Source organism: Microtus oregoni, unplaced genomic scaffold (genome assembly GCF_018167655.1).
Source record: "Microtus oregoni isolate MIOR12 unplaced genomic scaffold, Mior012 000048F_ref0000485, whole genome shotgun sequence".
NCBI lineage: Eukaryota > Metazoa > Chordata > Mammalia > Rodentia > Cricetidae > Microtus > Microtus oregoni.
In genome coordinates this window covers 2210419-2221982 of record NW_024543222.1, presented here as the reverse complement: position 1 = coordinate 2221982, position 11564 = coordinate 2210419, and the positions used below count along the sequence as shown (strand labels likewise).

Genomic DNA, 11564 nt, shown 5'->3' with positions numbered 1-11564 from the left:
CTTGATGGCACCAAAAGCTAGGGATAGAAATACACTTTGATTGATACTGTTTTGAGAAAAGGCCTCAGATTTATGTAGCCAAGGATGAAGCTCTGACCTTCCCCCCAGCACTTGGTTTCAAACCCTGGACTTCTTGCTCTGCAACTGAGCTACACCCCAGCTTTTCATAGTATCTGCATAGCCCAAGCTGACCTCAAAATTTACCGGACTCCAAAGCACCGGCCATGCTTGGCTAGACCAGGGTCTCACTGTGTAGATCTGGCTGTCTGTCCTGGGACTCAGATCCACCTGCCTCTGTCTCTTGAGTGTTGGGAATAAGCTGTAAACCATCACGTCCAACCAGGACGTGTGCCCTGAGCATGGGGTGGCAGCTTCTCCTGATGGGGTCTCATTCTCCACACTGCCTTCTACTGCACCCTAATAGCAAGTGTCAGCATATAGACTGGTTCTTCTAGATAGCTTGTCTGGGTTCTGCTGCCCCCCCCCCCCCCCCCCGAGGGGTGCACAGGGCGGGGTTCCTGAATGCCCCCTCCAGAGCAGATGTTTCCCATCAGAAGTGAAGGGCACAGTGCAGGAGGTTGGGTCTTGATAAGTTTCTGGGACGTGTCAGAGTGGACCCATCTCTATCAGGAAGCAGCGTGCCCTTGAGGCAACTCTTGGCTTTTGTGCAATGATGAGGCCATCAGTAGTGGGTTCTGATGGTGTCTTTCAAAATCTGAAGCATAAACTAACAGGGTGCTATGCCAGGCTCTGAGCTGTAGGCCTTCCCTCTAGAGCATGGTCTGAAGCTGGGCACAGCACTAGGGAAGGGACACACGTTCGCGTCTTAGACCCAGGTCTTTGGCCTTCAAGGGAGTTACTACAGCCCACTTTACAAGGCGTGTGATTTTCTCAGCCCAGATTACAGCGCCTGTTCACAAAACCTGACCCCCCAGAGCCAGCAACAAACACCATCCCCTGGGCTTTCCCTGGTTCCTTTTCCATGTCTGTACTGAAACCAACCAGGCAGAAGAAATTCCTGCCCCCAAGTCATACAGGCTCTGACTGCAAGATTCGGGGAAACCCAGGTTAAAGAGAAATAAGCTCTCAAGTAGCAAACTTTAATAATTATTTTACACTATAGCATAAGAAGCACAGCTCTAAGAGCCCTGAGTCATGGGGCTGGGGCTCTGAGCAGGGCAAGACCAATGCCACTGTATACTGGCTCTGGGGGCCATTGTGGGAGCACAAAGGGAGGGCTGGAGCCTTGGTAAGGGGCGGGGCTCCGCGAGACTGAAACTCAGCAGTGAAAGCCACCAAGGAGGAAGAAGCCAGCACCACCAATGTCACAACAACCATGTGGCTCCGTCTTCACCTCTGGCTGAATGTCAAGCCCTAAGGACCCAGCAGGCGTGCTGTCTCCCCGCTGAGCTGAAGCACCTCAGCAACCCAGAGGGAAGTAAAAGAGGCTGCGATAGCAGCTGAGCCTGTCCAGGGCAGTATCTATTGTGAGGCAGTTCCAGCCCCAGGTCCTCTCAGTTGGCAGAGTTGTGCTGTAGGACTTGGTGAGGGGCAAAGAGCTTCCTGACAGCTGAGGCCTCTCCAGGCTGTCCCAGCACAGGGAAGTTCTCTTTGTTGTCTGGTCCGGGGGCCGGCTTCACAGGGGACTTCTTAAAGTAGCACAGGCGGCACACGGAGTGGTACTTGTCTGCGCCGCCTATCACCTCCACCTGGGGACAGGCCATGGAAGGGATGCGTGAGGGTGGGACTGAGCCCTAGCCCGCCCCGATCCACGGACAGAAGCGTGAGGATACCTCCTTCTCCGTGCCCAGCCTCTTGGTGTAGGCAGCTTCCCGGAAGCACTCCATACACACAGCAGTCAGCTTCACCACGCTCTCGGCCAGGGGCACTAGGTTCAAGATGCTGCCGAAAGCCTACACACAGGACAGCAGGCATGTTTGGTCATTTTGCCAAGCAGTTCCCTTTCTGCCTGCATTCACGTGTGCTCGTGTGCAGGGGCCAGAGAGCAGCCTTAGGGGCTGTTCCTCCAGCACCGCCCACCTTGGTTGCTTTTGTTATTTGGAAATGGTTTCTCTCGCTGGCTTGGAGCTTGCCAGTGAGCAGAAATCTGCCTGTTTCTGCCTCCCAGTGGTAGGGTAATAAATGCTCATCACCTCGCCTGGCATTTTTAAAAAGAGGGTTCCAAGGATCAAACGCAGGTCTGCACGCTTTGCAAGATATGCATGTCACAGCCTGAGCTCTTGCCAGCCCCAACTTCTCCCTTAAACCCTATGATTCAGGATACATCATCCGGATCCTGCTTTTCTAGAAAGCCACACCCTCATGCTCTCAACCCCTTGGCCCGCTCAGAGTACCCACCAGGCAACTATTCTGAACATGCCTGCTTCTGGGGACATCTTGTGGATTGTACCACGCTCCAGAGCCCTACCTCCCTCCAGGACCCACTGCCAGGCCTGGGTCAGACACCTTACCTTTCTCTGGAAGGTTCCATCTAGTGCTGCCACAATCACTGTCTTGCCTGCATTGGCCATCAGTTCACAGAATTCCACGATGTCAGGGAACTGAAAAAGTTGGAGGAAGTGAGGCAGCTACCCTGCGCAGGGGCTTCCTGGACACCCTGATGGGCCTGATTAGGCAGGTCAGCCCAGAACTGGAGACCAGGCCATGCCACCATTGCCATGAAATGCCCACCTGCATGCCCACTGCTACCCAGTCCCTTTGTATGGCTCAGCAGCATGCTACCCAAGACTTGCCAGCTGACTTTGGCACCCAACAGAGGCCTCTATGAACGGAGAGGCCACAGCTTCCCTTACAGTCCTCTGAAGGAACTGGCCAATCATGGGTTCCTGCCTTCTCGAACTGTCAGTGAACAAAGCCTGTGCCTAAAGCCCATTTTGACTTATGTTTAAAACAGATTTCCATCCCAGCACTTGGGAGGCAGAGGCAGGAGGATCTCTGTGAGTTCGAGGCCAGCCCGGTCTACAAAGGGAGTTCCAGGATAGGCTCCAAAGCTATAGAGAAACCCTGTCTCGAAAAACAAAAACAAAAACAATAAATAAATAAATAAAACAGATTTCCAGGGAGGGCTGGGCAGCTCAGCAGGTAAGAGCACTTGCTGCTCTTGTAAAGGACTTGGTTCAGTTGCCAGCAGCCATGTGGTCACTCACACCATCTATCAATTCCAGTTCCAGGAGCCCATTGCCCTCTTCTGGCCTCTATGGGCACAACGTACAGCGCATTAAAAAAAAAAAAATCTGCCCTTTGCTGGGCAGTGGTGGCACATTCCTTTAATCCCAGTACTCGAGAGGCAGAGACAGGCTGAGTTCAAGACCAGCCTGGTCTACAGAGCAAGTTCCCTGTCCTAGCTGGGGAAATACAAAGAAACCCTGTCTCGGGGGGCGGGGGGGGGGATGGTTCTTGGCAACGGGAAGCAAGAGGCATGTGTGCAGTTTGCCCAACTTGCTCCTGACACAGCTGTAGGTGGCCCTTGTCCTGTTCAACACCTGATCTTGCTGTCTCCTGTTCAAGCTATGTAGACCAGGCTACCCTTGAACTCAGAGATCTACTTGCCTCTGCCTCTCAAGATTGAAGGTATATGCTACCACGCCTGCCTTTTCTACCTTGTGTTTGAGACAGGGTCTCTCACCGAATTGAGAGCTCAACGATTCAGCTAGGCTGGCTGGACAGCACCTGCCTGCCCCTGCCTCCCTAATACTAAGATTATGGACACTTGGCTATAACCAGTGTTTTACAGGGGGCTAGGACCTGTGCCTTATCAACCAAATTCTCTCCCCATCCTTTTTTTTTTTTTTGATTAATTGTTACTGTGTAGCTCAGGCTAGCCTCAGCCTTCTAAGTGCTGCCACAGTGCCTGGTTCTTCAGACCCTACTTTTGACCCCCCCACTCCACCTCCCCCCCCCCCCCCCCCGCCGCGTCTTCCTCCTCCTTAGTCCCTCCCAGTTGTAGTCCAACAACACAGGTGAGCTGGAAGTTCCAGTTTTGTCTCCAGAGCCTAGAATGCCACAGCTGAAGGGCAGGGACTTGGAATGGATGTGATTGGTCCCTGGACCTAGCTATTCCCACAATAGTCACAGCATGTGACAAGGGCTGCTCTATAAAAACATGCTTATAATTAGAAGCATCCAGGCAGGGCTGGCACTCACACGGGCTGAATATAATCTCCTGGGCCAACATCAGGCAAGGTACCCTAGCCACCATGGGTATAGACCCCTCCCCAGTCACATCTGAGCATCAACAAAACACAGCTCAGTCTCTGCCAAAGGGAACCAGTCAGGAGGTACCACCCTCCTTCCAGGCCTCTCCCACCACTAAGGGTGCAGGTTCCTGAAGTTTCCTGGTCCTCCTGGTCCAAAGGACCCAAGGGAGCCCTGTCCCCTCTAGAGTCCCCCTGTTCCGTGACTACTGTTTGCCCCGCGACAGGTTTCAGTGGTCTCTGGTTCAAAGACGCTGTTGTGGAAACTTCCTTTTCCTAGTGTGTGCCTGTCGTTGCTTGTATCAAACAGAAATGAAACACAAAGTTCTTAAGGACGCGTAGCTTCTACTCTTGCCAAGAAGCCTGTGGGACTTGGCCCTGGCGAATGAACACATGGGAGGTTCTATATTCTCAGCTGTGACTTCAATGGCCTTAGACAACCCTCGACCCACTGTCCAAGGCAAGGACACAGAAGGAATGGGGAGATCCTGAATTCTGTAACGAGCAGGGCCCTGGCAGCTGGGGGTAGAATGGAATAGCTGTGGTATTTATATATAGCCTGCACAATGAACACTCACTGAAGCCGTCATGAGGTCCAGGGCTCTAATCCCAACACTCAGGAGGCTGAGTCTAATCCAGCCTGGACCACAAGGCCCCATCTCCAAATTCAAAGCATCAGGCTGGAGAGATGGCTCAGTGGTTAAGAGTACTGGCTGTTCTTCCTGAGGTTCCAAGTTCAAATTCCCCCAACCACATGGTGACTCAGAAGTCATCTATAAAGGGTTCTGATGCCCTCTTCTGGCACGTAGGCATATATACAGATAGAGCTCTCATGCATAAAATACATATATAAATAAATAAATCTTTTAAAAAAAGCAAAGTATCCACCACATTAATTTTTTCTTAATCCTAAGTGGGAGGAGCACATAAATAAATCTCTCTTATAGGTTAGGAAGGGAACAGACTGGGGTAACTGGTACACTGGGGCCAGACCTGGGCCTCTGGGAACACCAGGAGAGCGGAGCTAATTGCAGGTTACTGCAGCAGGCCTGAGGGGAGCGGCCGTACCCTGTCCTGACTCTCAGGCAATGTCTGCAAGGCTGTGCTTCAGGGTTTCCCTCTGAGGACAATAGCAGATCTGGCATGTCCAGGTGATGGACGGATGCCAACCGCTGGGCATGCATCTCACGGTGGGATGAACTCAGAGCTGTCCCGGAGCATGGGGAGGGAGGGCTGGTACAGGGGAGCATCGCAGCCAGAGCTGCCTCACTCTGAGGTGGGGATCAGGGGTGTACAGGGAGCAGACTGGGACCCCCACCCCCCAGTCAGCCTGGCCTCCTCCACAGTAGAATGTGAGAGTAGCAGGCAGCCAGAGAGCCACAGCAAAGTCTAGCCTGCAGAACATCCATTCAGCTTTGTGAGCGAGCCTTCAGGAGCCACAGGACAGGGAGAAATTATTTCCTACTGAGTAGTTTATTATGTCACCTGGTTGCATGCTAGGGAGGTACATTCCATCTCTATTTGACAACTATTTAAAAAATGCTAAGTTATGTGTGTCTATGTGAGGGCACATGCGTGTGTGCGTGCATGCAGGTGCCCACATAGGTCAGGAGTCTCAGATCTTCTGGGCTAGAGTTATAAGCAGACAGCTGTCCAGTGTGCCTGCTGGGAACCAAACTTAGGTCACCTGCAAAGCCAGCAAGTGATCTCAATGACTGAGGGACTGAGGCTTCTCTCCGGTCCATTTATCTGTCTACACATGATTATGTGTGTGTGTGTGTGTCCTCTCACGTGTGCCTTAACCCATGTGTGACAGGACAACTCTGTGGAGGTGGTTCTCTGCTTTTACCGTTTCGTGGGTTCCAGGGACTCAGGCCTCCAGGCTTATGCAGCAAGCTCCTTTTCCCATTGAGCCGCTCCTTTCCCCACTGAACCGTCTCACTGGCCCGATTTTAGATTATTTCAGACAAGGTCTTATCCTGTAGCTGAGGCTGGCCTTGAACTCCTGATCCTCTTCCTACCTTAGTCTCCCAACACAGGAGACTCTACAGCACCCCTTACCCGCCAACGAATATTTCTGAAACCATTGAGGGTGTTGAGTTTTGGAGTCAAGCGCACATTTGTTAAGCCTCGACTGCAGCCAGACCCTTTTGGTTTACAGGCCTCCACGAAGCCCAGGTTGACCTCAAACTGGTTATACAGCCAAGGATACTGTGAACTGATCCCCATGCCTGTCTCTGGTGCTAGAATTGTAGGCTTGTTAGCACGCCCCGTCATGCAGTAGGATGACAGGGGACAGAAGCCAGGGCCTTACGCACGCTGGAACATCCTCAGCCCTGCTCAGGCGTTCAGACAGGGACTTCTAGTCCAAACTTTCAAAGCCTGGGAGGGAAATTAAGACCACAAAAGACAACTCCCACCCCAGTCAGAGGATACCCTGGAAAACAAACAAACATGGATGCAGTTGGCCAGAAAGAAGTAGAGCAATATCTTTTAGAAATAAAAACCATACAGACAAACCCCCAGACCCAGCCAAGGCCGGTGTTAATGGACTGGAGGCCCAGCCACTGCAGAGGTCAAGCCAGAGTGGAGCTCTCCCCCAGCTCTATCCCAAGCCTTTCTGGGAGAAGATACTCTACATGGCACATGGTCAAGGGAATTCACACACCAGCAAGGACATGCTAGACTCCCGACCTTCCCAAAGATGAAAGAGAAACTTCAGAATCAGGGAAGGAGTTGGGGGTGTGGGTATGAGTTACGCTTTGAAGCTTGAGCTCACTTACAAACTGCCCTTCGTCGATGCCAATGACAGCCACGCCCAGGGCCTCCTGGGCCACATCCCGGAGCAGGCAGGCCGGCAGTGCATCCATGGTGTTCCTGGGAAGAGAAGGGCCAGAGGATGAGCAAGGCCATCAGCAGAGCATCCCTAAGCCCCAGATGCAGGGGAGAGGGTGATACCGTGGTCCGGCAGAGCAACCTGTGGTATTGTTTCTATGGGGGAGGGGCGGGGAACCACTTAATACAGGCTACCTCCCTTAACTGGAAATTAACAGCCAAGCTCAACAAAAATTCCAAAGTTTTCTTTGGAGATACAGGTGGGATTTCAATGCTTATCTTTTTAAAAAAAGAAATAAATCTCTTCTTTGGTTAGAATGGGAAACAGGATGCACAGGCAAACTGGTCATCAGGAGCCTGACCTAGGTTGTAGGGTGACCCACCAAGAATGAGAAGAAAAGGCCATGCAAGGCCATGCCCAAGGAGTCCGGCTGGGCCTCTGCCAACAGGAGGGCACTAAGCAAGCCAGTGCCACAAGATTCTAACCCATGGCCTAAAGTGTGTGCGGTAATGCATCCATCCCTGCAACTGAAGCACTCAGGAGCTCGGGAGGCCTGGGCAAGTGAGTTCCAGATCAGCCTGGTCTACGAAATGTTTCAGCAGCAACAACAACAAACCCTGAACCCAAAACAAAACCTCAAAAACTAATCCTCCAGGGAACCAGGTATGTGTGCTGCAGAAACCCCCAACTACCGAGCCACAACTCCAGCTAAGGTCTTTAGGAGGGACAGTCCCCAGGGTCCACAATACACTGAGCAGCAAAAACTGGTTTTATTTATTTAAAATTCAAAACAAACTGGGATATCACCGACCTATATCATTGACACGGTAAGATGTAATTTAAAATTTTAGGGAGATTCTGGACTACAGCCCAGTTGTGGAGCACCTGGTAACTCACGCCTAGAGTTCTGTTGTCAGTGCCAAAAGGTATTTGAGATATTTGGACACTCTGTAGACCAGGCTGCCCTCAAACACAGAGATCAGCCTACCTCTGTCTACTAAGGGCTGCGATTAAAGGTGTGCACCACACTTGGCAAAAGTTTAAGATTTTAGTTATGTCTGTTAGTGTTTTTCCTGCATTTATGCCTGTGTATCAGGGGCACATCTGGTGAAGAGGGTGTAGGTTCCCTTGGAACTGGAGCCACCCTGAGGGTGCCAGGAACTGAACCGGGGCCCTTGGCAAGAGTAAGCGCCCTTAACCACTGAGATGTCTATCTCTCTGGTCCCACAAGAGAGCCCAGCACACAGGAAAGCTGTAACAGGTTTGTGTGTTAGCCTATGAGCAGCAACTAGACAAGAAGTGTTCTGGTCTCAGTGTCCGGAACGGTGTGCGAGCTTGGAAGCCAGACAGCAGAGTGGCCCCCTGGATCCCCCATCCATTCATTGCCCTCCACAGATTAAAGGACACTCCGTGTCACATGACCACCTGCTGACAGAGATTACAGGCCTTGTGGCCCAGACCGCTTCCCGTCAAGGAAGAACCCACCCAGGCCTCAGAGAGCCAGTTTGGAAATGCTCCAGAATGCCTTTAAAGGACACCGGGAACCCACCCTCGCTGTCTGCTAGCTTTCTAAAGAGAGGAATGCTGGGCTGTGTCCAATGCCTGCCCTCTTCCCTGTGTCTACCTCACTTTCAAAACAAACGCAGAAAAAGCTGTTTCCCCAAACACAGACAAGCACTGTGCAGTGGCAGGCAGACAGATTTAAACACCTTCTGGCCTCAGTTACAACCTCACAATCTTCAAGATCTGGGAAACTGGGCGTGGCAGAATTTGTCTACAATCCTAGTATTAAGGGGGGGGGAGCTGGATGTGTGTAATTCCTGGAAGAGGAGGAAGGGTCACAAGTTAAAAGGCCCACCTAGGCTGCATAATGAGACAATGTCTCAATAAACAGATTGGAGAGAGGGCTCTGTAGTTAAGAGTATTTGTTTTCCTTGCAGAGGACCTAGGCTCAATCCCTGGCACCCACATGGCGGCTCACAACCATCTATAACTCCTGTCCCAAGGAATCTGATGCCCTTTTCTGACCTCCTTCAGGCATCAGGCAAGCAAGCAGAACGCAAACCTACCTGCAAGCAAAACGCCCATACACAAACAAGATAAAAAGGTTTTAAAACTAGCAGAGTAGGGATGGCCCACGCCTTTAATCCCACACTCGGGGGCAGAGGCAGGTGGGATCTCTGTGAATTTGAGGCCGGCCTGGTCTACAGAGTGAATTCCAGGACAGCCAGAGCTGTACAGAAAAACCTGTTTCAAAAAACCAAAGAGCATTTTTAAAAGCAAACGAATCAAAAACGGGTTTGAGATGTCTCAAGGGTAAAGGGCTTGCTATGAAAGCATGAAGTCCAGGCGTGTTGGTGCACGCCTTTAATCCCAGCATTAGGGAGGTGGAGGCAGGCGGATCTCTGTGAGTTCTAGGAAAGCCAGGGCTCTGTAGAGAGGTCCTGCCTCAGAAAACCAAAACTCAAAACAAACAAAGCCCAACCAACCTTTGTGAGTTTGAAACTCACAAAGCTGAGTGAAAAGAAGGTGAAGACCTGTCCTGAGGCTGTCCTGCGCACTCTGCTGTGCTCCCTCCTCCCCCAGTAGAGCAGACCAGAGGACGGCAATGAACTGCCTGGGTCACCCACCCCCGTGCTTTCTGGGATATTCATCCCATCCTGTGTGGTAGACACCGTGGTCACACACACGAGGAAGTAAAGATCACAGCATAAAGCCTGGTGGAAGCATGGCTTGAATTCCAGCCCCAGTTCCAAGTCCTGGACATTCCACTTCCTGTTCTGCTTCAGAAACCTGCCCTACAAGAGGCTGCTCAACCTCGGCCCAGCCTACAGCAACCCTGGCCTGCAGCTCCAGCCTCGTGGTCAGCGTTGGCTCTGGGGTGAGCCCAGGACACTCAGCAAAGAGTGTCTCAGGACACCAATCCCCAGGCTCGCCACCACTTTATGAAGCTCCCACCCACCCTTCGGCTGCAAAGGGTAGTGTCCAGTGTTCTGGCATACAGTTCTTAGTGGGGATGGACACCCGATGGCAGGGAGAAAATTCCCGTGAGGTCAATCATGAGGGCTGCAGGGCGCAGCATCTACCCAAGTGGAAACCAGGTTCTCCCTGCACAATGTTCATTTGGGCACTGGTCATTCTCAATTCTCATCCCCCTGTCCCTTAGAGGCCGGTATCATCCCATCCCTAAGAAGGTTCTGGAAAAGCTCCCTCCCCCCATACATCTGACAGAATGTCCCATGCCTTAGGGGTTTCTGCAGCACGGGATGGGACTGACCGGTCATGCGTACAGAAGCTGCTGCTGTAGCGTGTGTCTTTGGCATACTTGATGACCAGGCATTTATTCTGGGCGATCTGGAAGCGCCGGACGCGTCTCATCAGCTCCGTGCTGCAAGCGGTACCAGGGCAGGTGAGGCCCATGCAAAAGGCGATTTGCTGCCACCACTTAGTAAGGCCACCCCGACCCTTACCCTAGCCCGGACTTACCCCCAGCTGTTCTGAACAAACTTAACAGTTTTATGAATGAACTTCACAGAGCTTTTTCAAAGAAACGCCAAAGCGCTTGCCTCTGGGCCTACCCTCCGAGCAAGGGACAAAACTCAGGTGACACCAGGCCATTCAAGAACAGTGGGGGTGTCTGGTATGGTGGGCACCCCTGAGGCAGGGGGATCTCAAAGTTCGAGGGCCAGCCTGGTTTATAGCGCAAGCCCCAGGCCAGTCAGGGTCATAGAAAAATGTTGAGTCAAAAACAAAAAAAATACCCAAAAAACTAAAACCAAGAAACTGCGAGCAGTGCAGACTTACTCCAGGTGGGACTCCCAGAGGAGGGACCCTCATCTCAGAGCAAATTGGGCTCCGTGGCTTCGGGAGAGCTTACAGGGGAGGGGATGAATGCGGAAACTGGCGGAAAGGGGGTCCAGGCTCCTCCCAGCCACCACCGCGGTCACACGGGGTTGTCCAGCGGGCTTTTGGGGATGTGGGCTGGGGGTCTCTATGGTACCCAGATGTGATTCGCCTCAGCAAGGACAGAAGAAGCCCGGAAAAGGGGCTGTGGCTTGGGCGGGAAGGAGGCAGACATCCAGGAATTTGGGCGGGAAGGCGAGCACAGAGGTTGGGCGGCGGAGTTTGCGGCCAAGCCAGGTCCGTAGGAGGGGAGACGAGAGCGAAGAGCCAGGGTCTGCAGACAGGGGGAGGCCCATCCGCCCCGGAGGCCCATGCAGTACCTTTTTCCTGAGAACATGGGCCCGAGGATCACCTAGGAGAGAAGTCATCTTAGGGGGTCCCTGCTCGCGTACGCCCGGGCCAGCCACCAGCCACCACCCCGACCCCCACATACCCAACCGGACCCCGTACCTGGATCTGCCCCCGGGTCTTGCTGGGGGAGACGGGCAGCACGGTGGGCAGATTGATGTAATTCATGGCGGCTGTGCAAGCAACCCTTAGCTTCTGGGGTCCGAGAATGGGAAATGTCCACCAGTTCGCGCCTTCCTTTAAAAATGAATGAGTCGACCAAT

The 11564-nt window shown here is 52.5% G+C and overlaps 1 protein-coding gene across 2 annotated transcripts; it reads right to left on the bottom strand.

Moving 5' to 3' along the window:
- Nucleotides 1–1076: 1076 nt before the first annotated feature.
- Nucleotides 1077–11527, bottom strand: Tk1 (thymidine kinase 1). Of its 2 annotated transcripts, XM_041635996.1 has the most exons (7): nucleotides 11404–11527; nucleotides 11274–11305; nucleotides 10328–10438; nucleotides 6998–7091; nucleotides 2472–2561; nucleotides 1794–1913; nucleotides 1077–1709 (listed from the first exon to the last, which is right to left on the bottom strand). In XM_041635996.1, the coding sequence occupies exons 1-7, from the start codon at nucleotides 11467–11469 to the stop codon at nucleotides 1515–1517; spliced, it is 708 nt and encodes a 235-aa protein (XP_041491930.1). In that variant the 5' UTR covers nucleotides 11470–11527; the 3' UTR covers nucleotides 1077–1514. The 2 variants fall into 2 exon arrangements, with proteins under 2 accessions (XP_041491930.1, XP_041491932.1); XM_041635998.1 differs by lacking the exon at nucleotides 10328–10438 and having other exon boundaries at nucleotides 11404–11517.
- Nucleotides 11528–11564: the final 37 nt, after the last annotated feature.